The sequence below is a fragment of the Brachyhypopomus gauderio genome, unplaced genomic scaffold (assembly GCF_052324685.1).
Source record: "Brachyhypopomus gauderio isolate BG-103 unplaced genomic scaffold, BGAUD_0.2 sc79, whole genome shotgun sequence".
Lineage (NCBI taxonomy): Eukaryota > Metazoa > Chordata > Actinopteri > Gymnotiformes > Hypopomidae > Brachyhypopomus > Brachyhypopomus gauderio.
The window spans coordinates 543,028-560,775 of NW_027506900.1; the positions used below are offsets into that span (position 1 = coordinate 543,028).

Genomic DNA, 17,748 nt, shown 5'->3' on the forward strand with positions numbered 1-17,748 from the left:
ATTAGTAAAGCCAATATATAAACATTTCCAGTTTTTTATTCATTATTTAATTCATAAATAACAAATATTGAAGTCAGTTTAAAAGCAGTACACCAGACAGGATGTGCTGCTTCATGTCCACTCTCTAGTAGAATAACTTCCCCTGAACAAAGTCACAGTGCAGTAAGAACATGCCTGTGCATCTTAGGGAGGGGTGCATGCACCCATGCAGGGTCCACTAAGCAAATGTGCCCACACACCCAGGCATGAATTACACGTACACACATGCATACACATGCTGGACCATTAAAATACCAGACTGGCCTTTTGTTTGTCATGTCTCAATAAAAGTGCAATATATTGAAAGTTCCTCCCAAAGTGGGAGGGAAGCAGTGAGCAGTGGGTAAGACACATATAAGGGGTCTGAGAGCAGACTGACCCAGCAGTACATGTCCTTTACCTGAGGAGTGTGCCTAGACCCACCCTTCAGTCCACCATGGAGTGGAGGACACCTGCACTCTGTGTACTGGCCCTGGCTCTTACTTGGGGCCTCCAGGCAAACGCTATGAGGGGTAAGAGATGATGAACATTTTGAACAGTGTTAACAGTGCTAAGTCATTCAGATATGTTTGGTATTTATGTGTGTTTATTTTACATAATATTTGTTTTAGAATATTCAACATAGTTTATAGGTGTACCTGTGCTAGAATGTGCACTTTGATTTTTCAAATCACTGTTAATATTTACTTTTACATGTATTATGGTAGAACGTATTCACTTTTAAAGTGATTAGCTAATGTATGTGGGTTATTCTGCTAATGACACCACATTGTGCCATCACCAGTGTTGGGAACGTTACTTTAAAAAAGTAATTAGTTATAGTTACTCACTACTTGTTCAAAAAAGTAACTGAGTTAGTAACTGAATTACTCTATAATAAAAGTAACTCGTTACCAGGGAAAGTAACTATTTGCGTTACAGTTAAAAAAAAGGTTATATGCCAATTAATTAAGTTTTTTTTTAAGCAGTTGAAATGAGTAGATCAGAAAATTGTTTAACTTTTGATATTTATTGCACATCCACAGACCAGTGCAGAATAAAATCCTTTAAAATCCCAAATCTTTGAAAAAAAAGCAAAAGTAAACAGTTACACTATATAAAGTGCATTTACATCTATGAAATTAAATTAAATTCTCTCAACCTGAGACAACTGGTTTGTTTACAACAGAAGTAAACTTAACAATAAAACCTCTATTCTTAATTAAATAAATCAAATACCCAGTCTGGTAGACATTCAGGAACTTCAAGTATTTTCTTACATAATGTTTATATCTCCTTGAAAATTCTAGTTTTCTTCGGCTTGCACCTGACGCCATTTCGGTCTCTTCTCCATTTGTGTCGTGTCACTCGCGTGCTTCGGCGCGCGTGTAAAAACACTGGCTCTGATTGGCTATCATAACGCTGCCTTAGCCAATCGATTACTGACTTGTTAAGTTAAACAGGTGTTACACCGAGAACTGTGACCTATCGAGATCTGTTACTTCTCACTAGCCTGGGCAGCGGCCCGCTTGCATTACTGTTAGTATATCAATATATAGTAACGCACCGCTTTTAATGACCAGTAACGTCAACGGCGTTGTAACGACAGGAAAAGTAACTAATTATATTATCCCAATGAAGAACAATTATATCAAATTTTTGAGACAATAATTTTTGAGACCAAAGACAATGCTTAATGTTAGTATATAAGACTACTTATATTAAATTAATGCAGCATATGACTAAGTTACTGAAATCTTACATGCACAATAAGTAAAAAAAAAAAGTTTATCACACTGTGTTTGTGCAATCTCCCAATTAGTAAAAGGTTTTCCAGCATTAGCAAATACATTTTGTGTGTTTAACATCTCTTTTGAGAATAAAACTGAGCTTGACAAATGTGTTTGACTAGCATTTATGCTAGCTACACTTAGACCACTTTGTCAGTGGTAAAGACCACTGCCTCTTGCACCCTTCATTACTGGACAAGTTTTTCCAACAGTATAATTGATAAGGGAATGTTCTATAAGGTGGTAAACTATTTGCAACACAGTTTTAACAGGTGACATGCTAGTAGTGGATTAGTGGAAATAGTTGATAGTAGTCAATGGGATTATTATAAATGCTTCTGTGGGGTTTTGACTTATGATGAACTAGTAAGAGTAATCTAATATGATCTTTCTAAAATTACTTTACTTGATATTGATTTAATTATACTACTTTAGAGTGCAGTAAAAAGAGAAAAAAGGAACTAAAATGCAACTAACATTTCCACTGTGATGAAATAATGGTATCTGATCTGCACTGTCCATGACTTGCAAAAAAAAAAAAACACTGTGCATCTTTTTAGTCACAAGATGGTAAAAGGGTTCATGAAAAATTGTTGACCAGCAAAGGGACTTGGATTAATCTGGGTGTTAAGGAGTGTTTAGGATTAAAATGCTCCTCTGGTTCTGTATTACCCTGGAAATCTTTATTTATCACTTTAATTTTGGAAGTACAAACTTTGACTTTGAAAAACTTACAAAAACAAAAAAAAGAATTGTAGAAAATAACCAAATTTTCTAAGTTTTATGATAAAACAACAATTAATTAAAAAGACAAATCATGAAATGTTCAATTAAATAGGGTATATTTTAGACCACCAAGAAGAGGTCTGCATTCCTGCGGTAATCCCGAGGGTCCCGTCAGAATATCTTGCAGCGCGGGACAGAATTTAATTTTTATTGGCGGGAGCGGAAGTTTAATTAGTCCAGGCGATGCGGGAGCGAGACCACATATACATGTAGAAAAATCCCGCAAATTAATAAATAGTCTAGAAAATTATAATAATAACAACACAGTGATTTCCATACATTTCCAAACAGGCGAATACACCACAATTAAGACAACTACAGGAAAGTCTGATGTATGGAAGTCATATTTCATTGTAATTAATGGAGATGGAAGTTGTCTACCATTTGCTTGTTGTGATAGATGTCAGTAAGTGTTGGTATACGTCAAATGTGTTTGGACTGTGGTAAGAAATGGGACAGCGCGATCCATCGCTATATTGCTGATTTAATAAATACATAAGAAAATTTCAAGTACTAAATGTAATTAATTCAATTCATATTAGAATTGCGGGCGGGGGCGACAGAAATATGTATGTGGTGGGCAGGTGCGGGATTAAAACAAGCGATTTTTTGGCCGGTGCGGGCGGGACAAGCAGAAGCGGGTGGGAGCGGGATTAAAACAAGCGATTTTTTGGTGGGAGCGGGCAGGAGCAAGACTAAAAGAAGCGGGAGCGGGCAGGAGCGGGATTAAAAAAGCAGTCCCGCACAGACCTCTACCACCTACTACTGCAAACAACTTTGAAGTTAATTTTCCTAATGTCTATGTATTACAATATAAAGAAAAAAATATTAAAACCTTGAACTTTCTTGTTTCTTTGTGGGCTTGCTTTTGTTGTTTTGTTTTATTTTTGTTTCTCCATTCTAGTCCGGCGCATCAACCATGTTGACAACATCTGTAGCATGTGGGGAGATTTCCACTTCAAAACCTTTGATGGAGACATATATCAGTTCCAGGGCACTTGTGAATACAACCTGGTCTCTGAGTGCCAAAAGCCCGTGCAGAGCTTCTCAGTACATGTGAAAAGGTCACAGTCCCATTGGAGCCCGGAGATCACCAGAGTGCTGGTTACCATAGGAGACATACCCATTGTGCTCACAAAGAAACTGGTTATGATCAACGAAGAGATGTAAGATACTGGGAATGTTTGTTAATCTTAAACAAGAATGTAATAATGTTACATATCTGCTAGTGACATGCAACTATGAGTTGTAATTTTAACACTAATTTTACACTAATACCTGACCTGTTTTGCTCCCATCATTTATTTTCTGTTTTCATTCCTGTCTCTTTGTCTCTCTGTGTTTCTCTCTCTCTCTCTCTCTCTCTCTCTCTCTCTCTCTCTCTCTCTCTCTCAGTGTAACACTTCCCTACTATGCAGCAGGGGTGCTGCTGGAACAGAATGCTATTTACACTAAACTGTATGCCAAAATGGGCCTTAGTGTCATGTGGAACAGAGAGGATGCTGTCATGGTAAAATCATCACGTTAACTTGGTTCCTTTTCACCTTTTCAAAACTATACACACAGCACCACATTATGTCTCCTCACCCAAAACTAACTTAATAAATAAAGAGCTTAAATGAAACTGGGGTTTACTTTCAGGTAGGCCTGTGTTGAAAAAATCGATTTTCCGATTCAGAATCGATTCGCATATGATGATCTGATAATCGATTTGTACGTCCAAAGATCGATTTTTTAGTGAACTTTTACCCCCGCCTCGTCACTGAATTCACGAAGGCGTGCTTGGTCTAACTAACTGTAAAACAACATGGCGTCGGACAGTGCCGGTAACGACGATAGTGTAGATATTTGTTCCTTGTCCGAGTCAATGATCAGACGATTAGAATCAGTGCGACGTTTTATTCACGAACATGCAAAGTACCAAAAAGAAACTGAGCAAGTAACTCACGGGCTGCACAAGGAGAGAGGACCAACACCGAGCATTCTGATTGGCTATGCATTAGAACACATGCAGATACGGTGGCCCATAGTGATCAATCATTTAGACAAATGAACTGGGCTCCTTGCACATCTCCTTCACAGTCCCAAGTTTGGCATGACCTTTGGGGGTCTGCAAACAGACCACTTGTCCTTCTTGGAGAGGCTGTAGCTGGTGACTTGACCTGTCGTAATGGCGCTTTAGAGCGAGCCGCTTGTTGAGAAGCTGTGCACCGACTTGCTGGGCACTTTTTGGGGATGGTTCTAGTAGTTTTGTACATACAGGGATGGCTGCGCGTGTTTGACGTGACATCAGACGTTCAGCAGGTGAGCCCAATGCTGGATCACGGGGAACATTCTGGAGGTTCAGAAGATTGAGGAATACATCGGTTCCATCTCTGTGAGATTTTTCCATCAGCTGCTTGGCACTGCGGACTGCTCTCTCCGCAAGGCCGTTTGACTGGGGATACTCAGGGCTGCTGGTGGCATGGATGAAATCCCACTTCTGACACCATGTAGATATTTGTTCCTTGTCCGAGTCAATGATCAGACGATTAGAATCAGTGCGACGTTTTATTCACGAACATGCAAAGTACCAAAAAGAAACTGAGCAAGTAACTCACGGGCTGCACAAGGAGAGAGGACCAACACCGAGCATTCTGATTGGCTATGCATTAGAACACATGCAGATACGGTGGCCCATAGTGATCAATCATTTAGACAAATGATCTACAGATAGTCAAATCTAAAAACAGAAGGACAGTTTATCCAGTGTCAGTGACTATTTACAGTTACTCCGTGTCACTGACCGTTTACCCAGTGTTTTTATAGTTTAAAAAAGTTTAAAATGTTCTTGTAACGTTGGGCGCAAGGCGATGGACGAGACAGAATCCTTTGCACTTTCCAAATCGTTATGTTTATTACATTTACCGAAGCGCAGACAGCGCACATAAAACACGTTTACATAGAACGTGACTCAAACAACGACGAGCACAGGACGCTGCGCGAACACATATTAAATAGACAAATCACATAAACCCCGTAACGTGACAGTTCTGTTCTTATATTCTCACTTTAAAAATACACGTTTACATTTTATACTTTCAGTTTATTAAGTGTGAGCACTTTTAAAATAAAAATGCATTTGGTAGCAACAGCTTTTGGGTGAATTCTTAATTATTTCAATCATAATAATAATGCACTGGTTAGTGTCCCAGTAGGAGTCCACTGTTGCAGATATAGACACCTCAAATATGTCCTCTGTTTATTGTCCTGGATTACCTTTCTTGAAAGTAGATTTATGATTAGCTACCCTTTTCACCAGTCTTTCAGCCATCAGTAACTACCAACTACCAGTAACTATTTGCTGATTAATATCGATATAATACTAGTTTTAACATGTTGCTTCTGTACACAGTCAGGAAACAGCTCAAATACATTTTTAATAACACTAAACCCCAAATTGGATCGAAACAGATTGAATCGATTAAATCAGATTAAATCGAAATAAAACGATTCTTCATCTTCAGAATCGGAATCGGATCGATTCTTGGAATTTGAATCAATACCCAGCCCTACTTCCAGGTAGAAATTTTGAAGTACAACAGACGTGCAGGGTACTAGTTCTCTGGTATTGAACCAGTGGTGAAAGGGGAAGTCGATTAGTGCAAGTCATACCATTTCATTTCATCTTTTGCACAATATGTGAAAAGGTTGTCTAGTGATTTAGCATATTGCAATACATATTAAAACATTTAAATACAAAGTTCTTACTGAGAATTTTATCATTATCAACTATACAGTTCATTATATACATATTCAAATTTTTTAAATTGATAATATTGTTGAGAAATTATCTCGATCCTAGAACTTTGGAGCTTGGTTTAAAACTGTATTAGATTGAAAGCATTTGTAGATTAAAAAAAAAAAGTCAAGAAATAAAGTCAGCCACAGTAGAACAACCTCAATATTGTGAATGGACAGCCATTGTACCATTCAGGACTCTGAAGCCTTTAAAACCAAAAACATTTTAGCTTAAGCAATAATTTTTATTTTGTTACATTTAAAAACAATTCTTTACATTATATCTGAATATTTTATAAAGCTTTGTGGAATATTTATGTTGTAAAAAATGCAACAAAATTACCAGCTTTGCCTTTCTTACTTAGGTGGAACTAGATGCTAAATATTCTAATAACACGTGTGGACTTTGTGGAGATTTCAATGGCATTCCCATTTCAAATGAGTTCTTGACTGAAGGTGAAGGTGAGCCGTGATGATACAGCTTTTTGAATTGCATGATTAATCCTCAAACTCCTGTAATCGACTTTAATGTTTTTGCTAATGTTCACCAAAGTCCACCCCTCAGCTTAACCTCATGCCCTCCAGGTAAAGGTATTTCCAAAGCACCTCAGAGAAGTTTTTTTTTTCTCTGAGCTTTCATTTTAGTGATAGAAAAGTTTGGCATTTTCTGCTGTTAAAAATCACTTTAAAACATTAAGTGAAAATGTGTTCTGAATGCTTGCTATGTTCTGCCATATAGATCGTGTGATTGGCTTTGTTGAGTTTGGCAACAAGCAAAGGATTCATGGCCCCAATGATGATTGTGGGGACCCAAATGAAGAAGATGAGTCTGCTCAAGAAACAATGGACAAGTGTCAAAAATTTGTAAGAGAACAATTCTTAGCTATTACTTTGAATTGCCACTATAAACAAATAATTTGTGTGTTGCCACTGACACTGAATTGTACTTGGTTTGACATTGTAATGCATTATATTCTCCATTATATTACACTGCCACCTTCACTTTACATCCAGTAAATAAACTAAGATGGTTTTTAGAAATGATTACACAAATTCACCTGCGCCATCTTTTATTTGTATAGTATTTAATATTAGTACTTAGACTACTGATTAGATCCAGCTTGTTAATGTTCAGACAAGTGTTTTCTATAAACTGTGTGAGGAAGTGCAGGGTCACAGTACAAATAAGGAGTTGAAGGGTAGGATTGCTGTCTTACTGTCTCTGCTCACCCATGCAGCGGGAATACTGCTCAAAACTGCTGCAGGATGAGGCCTGGTCTTCCTGCAGGAAGGTCTTAAGTGCTGAGCCCTACATCCAGACCTGCATGGTGGACAGGTGCTGGAGTCGCCCTGGGGACATAAAAGACACAGATATTCTATGTCCCACCCTGTCTGAGTATTCCCGCCAATGCTCCCATGCAGGGGGCATACCACCCAACTGGAGAACACCCATCTTCTGTGGTAAAGACCAATATAAGATTATTTGTTCGTAGTATGCTGTTTTTAATCTCATCACTGATAGCTTTAGTAATGTCCCACTCTGCACCCTCTATCTGCCCCCCCCCCCCCCCCCCCCCCAAAAATGTTTCTGTACTGCAGCTTATTCATCTAGGCTACTTTAGGAAAATTGCAAAACTTAAATATAATATTGCTGTTATTCAAAACATGTGCCAAGATAAAACAAATGACGAGAGACAAATAATAATTTGTGAAGTATTAAACAGTCCAGTAAGAATCTGTAATGAGCCTCTCTAAAAGTCATGTTCTGTTTTCCTTTATATGACCTGAGAGCTACAGTGCAGTAATGTGACTTATGAGCCATTTGGCTGGTTCTAGTACTCTCAGACCCTCTCTTCCTGCTCCACCATTGATCCGGTCTGTTGTTTTATTCACTTAGCTATACAGTGTCCCTATAACATGGTGTACTCTGAGAATGGATCCCCCTGCATGGACACATGCACACACAGAGACACCAGCTCACTGTGTGAAGAACACAAGATGGATGGCTGCTTCTGCCCACCTGGTCAGTCATACATATCCCCCATCACACCCCATTCTACAGAGCATTTTATGAACATCACATGATGTTTTGAACACACAAATGTTTTGATCTATTATATTAAGACATGTCAGGTTGCAAGACATCCCCTGATCTGCATGCATGTGTGTATGTGTGTGCGTGTGTGGGGGTGAACTCATTGCTGCAGGTACTGTGTTTGATAATATCTCTGACAAGGGTTGCATTCCTCAAGACAAATGCCAGTGTAAGCACAACCAGGCCTATAACCCTGGAGATGTGCTTCTCAAGGATGACGAAGAATGGTACTGAAATTGAACTGTTTCCCACTTAGAAGAAAACACACTTATTCCGTTCTAGTGCTTGTATAAACATATACTCTATTTCTGTGACCATTTGTTTCATTATTAAGCTGTAGGTTGCATGTATAATCCTCTGCTGTGCTGCTCCAGGCTGATAGTGCTGTGTGTTGTAGTGTTTGTCAAAATGGCAGTTGGGCGTGTGAGCATCTGCCCATCCCAGGTGTGTGTGCTGTAGAGGAGGGATCCCACTTTAGCACATTTGATGGTAAAGAATTTACCTTCCATGGGGACTGCAACTATGTCCTTTCCAAGGTGAGTAAATAGCTCTTAGAGAATACTATCATGTAAAGTTTTAATGACATTTGAAGTTGCAAATATTTCAAAGGTGATAAATAACTTATATTTGCCCTTTGTGATGGGAGCAGGGCGCAGGATGCATACTGTGCATGATTGCTGTTTCTTTATTCTCCATAGCCAGTGTTGCCATAGTTACTTTGAAACAGTAATCCGACTACTGACTACTTCTTTAAAAAGTAACTCAGTTAAGTTACTGACTACTTGCTTTTAAAAGTAACTAAGTTTGATTACTTTTAGTTACTTTCAGCAGAGGCTGATAACATGAAAATGACTACCAGTTCTGCCAATACTCACTTTATTGACATGTATTTTAACCGGAACATCAAAAATGACACTGGCATTTGTAAATTTTTTCTTGAAATAGGCTTAGGCCTACATGTTTTTTAAATAAATAAATAAGACAGTCTTTCTGTTCAACTCCGCCCACTTACAGGGTTGCCATCTCTCACGCATTGAGACACACGCATTTGACTGTCTTCACACGCTTACACGCCACACTTCCGATATCTCACGCCGAAAAAAAATCTAGTTTATTTACCTCTGATCCACATCTATGATTCAATGAGTTACTAGTTCGATCTGGCGCCAACCACCGGCGATCGATCGATCGCGATATAATACTGAATTTAGTCCATTTTACACCCCGCCCGGTAACAATTTACGTTCGCCGCCAAGCCCCGGTTTTTTTTTTCAGGTTTGACGTTGTGTTTTTGAAAGTAGACAGCACTCTGTCGCCAGGACAGAGTGTACAACGGACCTTAATGTTGTCTTCCTTAGCCGAAATAAAATCAAAATAATGCCTGTATTTCCAGCTGCTAAAGGCGAACCTCTCCTTCCATCTGACTTTGGCGCCGCAGAGCAGAGATTACGTAACCGCGTAAGAAACGTGTAGCCAAAAAATAAGAATGAATAAATATAACCTACGTTCCCTCGAAATGCAGAAATAGTAACGCACGATGTTTTAGATAAGTAACTTTAATCTGACTACTAGTTTTTAAATAGTAGTTGCGTTAGACTACTCGTTACTGAAAAAAGTAGTCCGACTACAGTAACGCGTTACTAAGTCACACGTTACCGGCATCACTGTCCATAGCAAAAGGGAAACAAAAGCACAGTGGTGAGCTGGCCAAAAATAGACAGATATCAGACTCCAGGAGTTATAGGGAAGCTACAGAGAAACACTCTGAGTGTTTTCTGTGAACACAGTCATGAGAAAAAGACTGATAAATAAATAGAGTGAGAAGGAAGGCAGACAAGCAGGTGTAGGTGATCACTAATCAGAGGGACGGGAACAGGGAAGGTGTGGTTGGTGTGTGGCAGTGGGCATGTCCCTTCCTCGAGGTGCCTGGGTGCTTTGTAAAAGTAAAAGCAATGTAGGAATGCTGGGAAATACTGGTCAAGATTTTCAGGTAATGCTTTTTGTAATGCTTTTGTGTAGCATGTTTTGACTTAAAAATAAAATAGCTTTTTTTCCCCTCTGTTTCTGCAGGACTGTGTAGGATCAAAGTTCCTGGTTTTGGGGCAGCTCATTCCCTGTGTGGCTCAGGATACAGACACCTGCTTGAAATCCATTGCAGTTCTACTCAACAATGATACAAATAATGTGTGTACCCATTCTAGCAATACCTGATGCAGTTAATAAAGAACACTGCTTCAATTGCATCTTTGTTCCTCAACAACAACAATTAAACGACCACTGCTGCTAATAATAAATGCAAAAACACCATATAAAAACTGCACTGTTTAATTATTTCCAAGTTATGTTGTGAAAGGTTTAGAAAGCAGATTCATGTTGAAAAGAAACATTGTTATGCAAACTTCTGGTAAATCTGTCTTTTCCAGGCCTTAGTCATCAAAGAAGATGGCCTAGTGAAGCACAATGGCGAGATAACCCTCCCTTACATCACACGTAAGTCCTTATAAGGTGTATTGTAAGCTAGTATACCATAGTTACCACTCCTCTGTAGCAATGTATTTATTGTTTTAATTATTATGTATTAAATAACAAGCTCTACTGAAAGAGTACATTTAATGATCATTAAAAATTCTGCTGTGAATATAACAGCTAGAGACATGACCGCACTGTATCCTACTTTGGATCTGATTTGACCATAAAAATTACTTGTTCTAGAATAGTTTTGATTCACCTTGTCTGTAGTGTGCCAATAAATATATTTAGTGGAATGATGCATGACGCATGAAGAATAACACAGCTATACGGGAATACAACAGACTGAAATTGTTCTGAAATTGCTCTGTTGAGTTCATTGTGTACTCACTTCCTTCGTCTCATACCCGTTTGCCGGTTCCACAGCTGACTTCACCGTGTTCAGACCATCGTCTTTCCACATCATGGTACAAACCACTTTTGGGCTGCAGATGCAGGTGCAGCTGGTTCCACGCATGCAAATCTACATCACTCTGGATAAGAGCTTCCAGACCAAGACCTGCGGTGAATGCTTGTCTACTGCATAATCATTACATGGCTACTCAACAAATTGAGTAGGCAGAGGGGCAGACACAAAAAATCCCATATTGTTTGTCTAGGAGTCAGATTTGCTATATTTCTGCATCTTACTTCAGATCAGATTAATAAGGCCTACTCTAAAATCCTTTGCATTTACTATCAGTGATGCAAAGTCTTAAAGTCTTCATTTATGTACTCACAAAAATATTTTCTTTCCATGGTGTGTATTATTGCAGGTCTGTGTGGGAACTTTAACATGGTGCTGTCTGATGACCTGAAGACCCCACAAGGGTTAGTAGAAGGGACAGCGGCTTCATTTGGGAACTTCTGGAAGGCTCAAGCCAACTGTCCTGACAGAACTGACAGGCATGATGACCCCTGTAGTTACAGCATAGACAGTGGTAAGAAATCCAAGATCTTCACTTAAACCTCACTAAATTCTGGTTCTGAAATTAAAGAAATAAAAGCTGATTGATGGTATATATGTATCTAGAGAGCTATGCTGAACACTGGTGCTCAAAACTGAAGGAAAAGGAAGGCCAATTTGCTAAATGTCACTCCACTGTTAACCCAGACAAATATTACAAGGTATTTTTCTTGTTTCTTTTTTAAAAAACGTACCAGGAACACTGCAGATCATTGAATTGTTTTAGCCCAAAGACAAAACTGTTACAATAAAGATATCTCAAGTGCTGTTCCATGAATGTTCATGTACAGAGATGCAAGTACTCAAGCTGCACATGTGAGAAGAGTGAAGATTGTCTGTGTGCGGTCTTCTCCTCCTACGTTCGAGCATGCACAACTAAGGGAATCTATCTGCAAGGCTGGAGAGACGCGGTGTGCGGTAAGATCATTCACATTGCACCCTAGGACAGATGGATGCCTTGTCCATCTGTCCATCCTTGTCAAAAGATCAACCTTTTGTCTAGGAGTCAAAGTTAACCTTTCTTATATCAGTGTTATAACACCTACATGTTTTCCCCTCTTTTCTCTCATGAATCCAGAGAAGTACACTGAGCGCTGCCATGCCTCCCAGACCTTCTCCTACATGCTGCAGGGGTGTCAGCGCACATGTGACTCTCTGGGATCAGAGCACCAGGGCTGCATCACTGAGTATACCCCTGTGGATGGATGTGCATGTCCTGATGGGCTCTATGAGGATGAGAAGGGTGTTTGTGTGCCAATGGAAAAATGCCCTTGTTACCACAAAGGAGAGCATGTTAAACCTGGCAAGTCTATTAACATCAGAAATGAACACTGGTAAGAGATGAACTAAAATGAATTATGAAATAAGTGGTTAATTAGTAAAAGAAATTTGGAAGGAAAAGACATTGTAAAGACAGTGGGATGTAACGTTTTTAGGAATCTAACATTTCTGCCCTTTTAGTGTTTGTACAAATGGAAAGCTTACTTGCCGCACCTGGAAACGCCGTATTACAGGTGAGTTTGAGTCAGCAGCAGGAAAAGGAACTGACTCATAGTAAAGTGCATGCTGTCATTTTGTCAGTCAGTAGTTACAAATGTGAAATTAAATGCTTGGACCTTTATTTCATTGCTTCTTTCACATTCTTTATGTCCTATAGACTGTCCTACTCCAAAGGTCTTCTTTAACTGCAGTGAAGCAGTGACAGAAAAGCATGGCATAGAATGTGCACAAACATGCAAACACCGCAATATTGACTGTGTGAGTATTTAACACATCAAACATGCACACACTACAACATTGACTGTGAGAGTATTTCACACATCAAATATGCACACGCCACAACAATGACTGTGTATTTCACACTTCACACAACACAACACTAACTGTGCAAGCATTTAACTTTTCAAACATGCTCACACCACAACATGGACTGTGAGTATTTCACACTTTTCAAATGTGCACTGTATCTGTTTGTCACTCTTCCTTTTTGTATTTTTGTCCTTTGTTTCATTCTAACTCGTTTCATTTTGTCAACCATTTCAAAAGCTTAAACATTTAATTTCTGCTATGTTTCCAGTGATTCCCACTTAAAGATTTTACATTTTATTGACTCTATTATGATGTTAGAGTTTATCTCTTATTTGTACCATGAATGAACTATTCTATGTTTATCATTCTTTCTTTTTTTCTTTCTATCTTCTCTTCTGTTCATTTTCTTCTTCTCAAATCAGGTGATGGCAGAATGTGAATCTGGATGTCAGTGTCCTATAGGCCTGCTGGATGATGGTCTTGGTCACTGTGTTAAAGAGCACGAATGCCCTTGTCAGCACAATGGTCACTTATATGCTGCAGGGGCTGAAATACCAGACAACTGCAATACTTGGTGTGTACCCAATGCTTCATTTTTTACACTGCACAAATAATTTGGTATTCAAGGAACGACTTGGTGAAATATCTAATTCAACCAATATTCTGAATAATATTATTTTTATCAGATTATGAAGCAGAGAGGGTCAATTATAATGTATCTGACCAGTGTGGGGTCCTCTGAGTTAGAAATTATCAAATTGAAAACATACAGATTTTCAGCGACTACATTTCTGTTTTCATTTTCATATAGACAGGATGCCAATGAACATTTCACACACAGGATCAAATCAAATAAAGACGAGCAACAAGCACATCAATACACATTAAATACCTTAACATGAACTATTTGCAACACATAAGGTTAATGAGATGAGCGGCAGGTGAGACAGATGAACACACGCACATATATCCACACCCAAAGAAAATACATATATGGACATAGATGGACATAGACCACAAATACACACACGCGAGAGCAGGGGTCAGGGGCTGTACTGTGACTGTATATATATGGAGTATATGGAATGAAACCTATATATGTTTTTGATATATGAGCTCTCTCTAGCATATGTCCTTTAGGCCATCAACTTCGTTGCGACAAGCCAGTACCATGTTTCCTCATCCAGGTCAATTAAACCACAAGCACCATTTGGTGGCCAGAATTTTGGGTATACAGATGCAGGCGGTGCATAAACATGAAATCTAGTAGCAGCAATCCTAAGTAATGAGGAGATAATTAACACTTTGGTGAATGCATGTACAGGACAAAATAATACTGGTAACTGTATTCAATACCGTTCTACTGGAATAATATCCATATGGAATAATAACATATTTCAAAAACACAAAACGGTACACGGCTTTGATTGCGTCAGATTTTGTTAATTATTCTCAAGTTTCAAAAATGTTTCCATATATATATACTCAGTGCTCAGTGTGAACCTGCTCTCATCCGTGAAGAGCATATGGCGCCAAAGGTGAATCTGCCAATCTTGGTGTTCTCTGGCAAATGCCAATTGCCCTGCATGGTGTTGGGCTGTAAGCACAAGCCCCACTTGTGGACATCATACCCTCATCGAGTGTGTTTTTCATAGTTTGAGCAGAAACATGGATATCAGTGGCCTGCTGGAGGTCATTTTGCAGGGCTCTGGCATTGCTCCTCCTGTTCCTCCTTGTACAAAGGAGGAGTTAGTGGTCCTGCTGATGGGTTGTTGCCCTCCTATGGCCCCCTCCATGTCTCCTGGTGTACTGCTCCATGCTCTGAACACTGCTGACTGACACAGCAAACCTTGCCGCAGCTTACACTGATGTGCCATCCTGGATTAGCTGCACTACCTGAGCAACGTCTGTGGGTTGTAGTTACCACATCATGCTACCTCTATGGTGAGAGAACTGACCAAATGCCAAAGTGACCAAAGCATCAGCCAGAAAGAATGAGAACAGAGAAAAGGCCTGTGGTCACCACCTGCAGAACCACTCATTTATAGGTGGTGTCTTGCTAATTGCTTCTCATTTCTACCTGTTGTCTGTTCCATTTGCACAACAGCAGGTGAAATTGATTTACAATCAGTGTTGCTTCCTAACTGAACAGGTCTTGGAGTTACATTGTGTTGTTTAATTTTTAATTGTGTTGTTTAATTACAGTACCTGTAAACTTGGCAAGTGGGAATGCACAGACAATAATTGTCCTGGAACCTGTACTATCTATGGCAGTGGACATTACAATACATTTGACAAGCAGAGGTTTGGCTTCAATGGAGACTGTGGTTATGTAGCTGTACAGGTACCTGCACATTAGTAATTGTTTAGCTAAACCCATTTACTGAAGATATTTGAAGACCTGGTGTTACACCTCCAGGACATAATTAAGGGCAATAAACTGAATGAATTAAAACTAATTATTTTATTAGCCATATAAATCAGTTGAGATTTTTTTTTATCAGTCATTGCATGTATCTGTTTTTACTAGTGTTATACAGTTTAAGTAATATAATTACATTTGTTATTTAAGATATATCTAAAATATATTTGATTTCTATTTCTTCTAATTTCTATTTACATTGTTCAAAGAACAAGTGTGGAAATAGGTCAGGCACATTCCATGTGATCACAGAAAATGTACCCTGTGGGACAACAGGAACCACTTGTTCCAAAACTGTTCGGATTCAACTGGGAGTAAGGACAAACATTTACACATCATTACAATGTTAACTGTGTCAACAATTTTGATCTCTTTACTATAAAATACACAAATACAGATTATGAAAGGATACAGATAATGAATTGTCTCAACAGAGAACACAATTGGACTTGATAGATGGCACCATAACAGACAGAGAGCTTCTAAGTGGGCCAAAGAACTACAAAGTGACAAACAATAGCCTTTATGTGGTTATTGAGTCTGATGTTGGCCTGACAGTGTTGTGGGACCGCAAAACCACAGTCCGTATCATTCTGCAACCACAGCACATGGTGAGTGCTGCTGAGCATCAAACTACCTGCGGTGTCAATGGTTATGGTTGGAGCTACAGGAGAAGAGTCTTGTGTCATGTCACATTTGAAATCTTTTTGGCCAGCTCTTCTGATTCACTTTTTCTTCAAGTGCATAGTAAGCGTAATTATTAGTGACAAAGTAACAGCAAATAAAGAATTTGTTAAACGTTAAAAGTTTGTTGTTAATCAGTTACTTGGGGCAGAGCTCTGGATGCACGTTCCTGTTTTTTTAGGGAGAAGTTTGTGGATTGTGTGGAAACTACAATGGAAATGGCAAAGATGATTTCACCACTCAAGGCCAGCTGCAAGTTTCTGACATCATGGAGTTTGTAAACAGCTGGAAAGTATACAGCTCCTGTCCTGATGCTGAGCTAGACTTTGATCCATGTTCTGAAAGACCAAACCGCCACACCTGGGCAAAAATGCAATGCAGTATCATTAGAGGAGATACTTTCAAAGACTGCCGCAGAATGGTACAGTAGTTGGAACTTAACTTAAATACCACTGATAAATAATTTTACATGGGACATCCAACCTTCGGAAGATTCCACAAGATTATATAACTATTAATTTGTGTGTATTCATGTATGTGCAGGTGGACCCAGACCCATATTTTGAAAACTGTGTAAGAGACTCATGTGCGTGTGACACTGGTGGTGACTGTGAGTGCTTCTGCACAGCTGTAGCAGCCTATGCCCAAGCCTGCAACGAAGCTGGAGTTTGCGTGGCCTGGCGAACACCAGAAATCTGCCGTAAGAAACTTCAGCCATTACTAAATTGATTATTTGGCACATGTATTTAAAATGTATGATGTTACATGCAGTATTTTATACAATTGATACATTTTACATACTGTATATTTACATACCTCCATATTGATACAGAATCAGGTTCAAAATCCATAGTTTTATTTTCTTTTGGTTTTGATAAAGACCATTTTCTATTGTCAGTTGTCTTTCAGCTAGAGTAAAAACTAGAAATAGGAATAAACCTCTAAATTCAATAATCAATACTAAAAACATTAAGAACTGTAATATTCTTAATTGTTTCTGTTTGTAAACACTGAAATAACATACAAAAGTATCGACATACAGTAAATCAGTAGCAATATATATCATAAATAAGATGCAATCAAAAGAATTGTGCTGTGGCCTTACACTGAACCAAATCTGTATGGTGTTTCTCCCAATAGCTGTGTTCTGTGACTTCTACAATAGACCTGATGAGTGCACATGGCATTACAGTCCGTGTCATACACCATGCTACAAAACGTGCCTGAACCCTCAAGGCCAATGCAGGGACCCTTTACCAAATCTTGAGGGTGAGTGATTATCTAATCCATATTGTATAACTCTAATCATTGTAATAACAGTCCTCACTTTCACTCCTATTTGTCATTTACTCACATAAATGAATTATGTGTGATTAATTATATAACAAAT

At 38.8% G+C, this 17,748-nt stretch overlaps 1 protein-coding gene across 2 annotated transcripts in view; it reads left to right on the top strand.

Annotated features, from left to right (window-relative positions):
- Positions 1 to 436: 436 nt before the first annotated feature.
- Positions 437 to 17,748, top strand: part of muc2.1 (mucin 2.1) — a 34,612-nt gene continuing 17,300 nt past the window's right edge. Inside the window, exons 1-25 of one of the 2 annotated variants that reach the window (XM_076990903.1) lie at positions 437 to 551; positions 3,499 to 3,760; positions 3,990 to 4,104; positions 6,740 to 6,836; positions 7,114 to 7,238; positions 7,613 to 7,835; positions 8,272 to 8,397; positions 8,582 to 8,696; positions 8,867 to 9,005; positions 10,540 to 10,653; positions 10,893 to 10,959; positions 11,365 to 11,502; positions 11,754 to 11,918; positions 12,011 to 12,105; positions 12,235 to 12,361; positions 12,522 to 12,777; positions 12,905 to 12,957; positions 13,101 to 13,201; positions 13,675 to 13,826; positions 15,458 to 15,596; positions 15,884 to 15,988; positions 16,109 to 16,285; positions 16,540 to 16,779; positions 16,902 to 17,058; positions 17,499 to 17,627. In XM_076990903.1, coding sequence (XP_076847018.1) covers positions 476 to 551; positions 3,499 to 3,760; positions 3,990 to 4,104; positions 6,740 to 6,836; positions 7,114 to 7,238; positions 7,613 to 7,835; positions 8,272 to 8,397; positions 8,582 to 8,696; positions 8,867 to 9,005; positions 10,540 to 10,653; positions 10,893 to 10,959; positions 11,365 to 11,502; positions 11,754 to 11,918; positions 12,011 to 12,105; positions 12,235 to 12,361; positions 12,522 to 12,777; positions 12,905 to 12,957; positions 13,101 to 13,201; positions 13,675 to 13,826; positions 15,458 to 15,596; positions 15,884 to 15,988; positions 16,109 to 16,285; positions 16,540 to 16,779; positions 16,902 to 17,058; positions 17,499 to 17,627 — 3,493 coding nt within the window. In that variant the 5' untranslated portion in view covers positions 437 to 475. Of the gene's footprint in view, positions 552 to 3,498; positions 3,761 to 3,989; positions 4,105 to 6,739; positions 6,837 to 7,113; positions 7,239 to 7,612; positions 7,836 to 8,271; positions 8,398 to 8,581; positions 8,697 to 8,866; positions 9,006 to 9,820; positions 9,928 to 10,539; positions 10,654 to 10,892; positions 10,960 to 11,364; positions 11,503 to 11,753; positions 11,919 to 12,010; positions 12,106 to 12,234; positions 12,362 to 12,521; positions 12,778 to 12,904; positions 12,958 to 13,100; positions 13,202 to 13,674; positions 13,827 to 15,457; positions 15,597 to 15,883; positions 15,989 to 16,108; positions 16,286 to 16,539; positions 16,780 to 16,901; positions 17,059 to 17,498; positions 17,628 to 17,748 lie in introns of those variants that run through there. The other variant, XM_076990904.1, reaches the window with a different exon arrangement.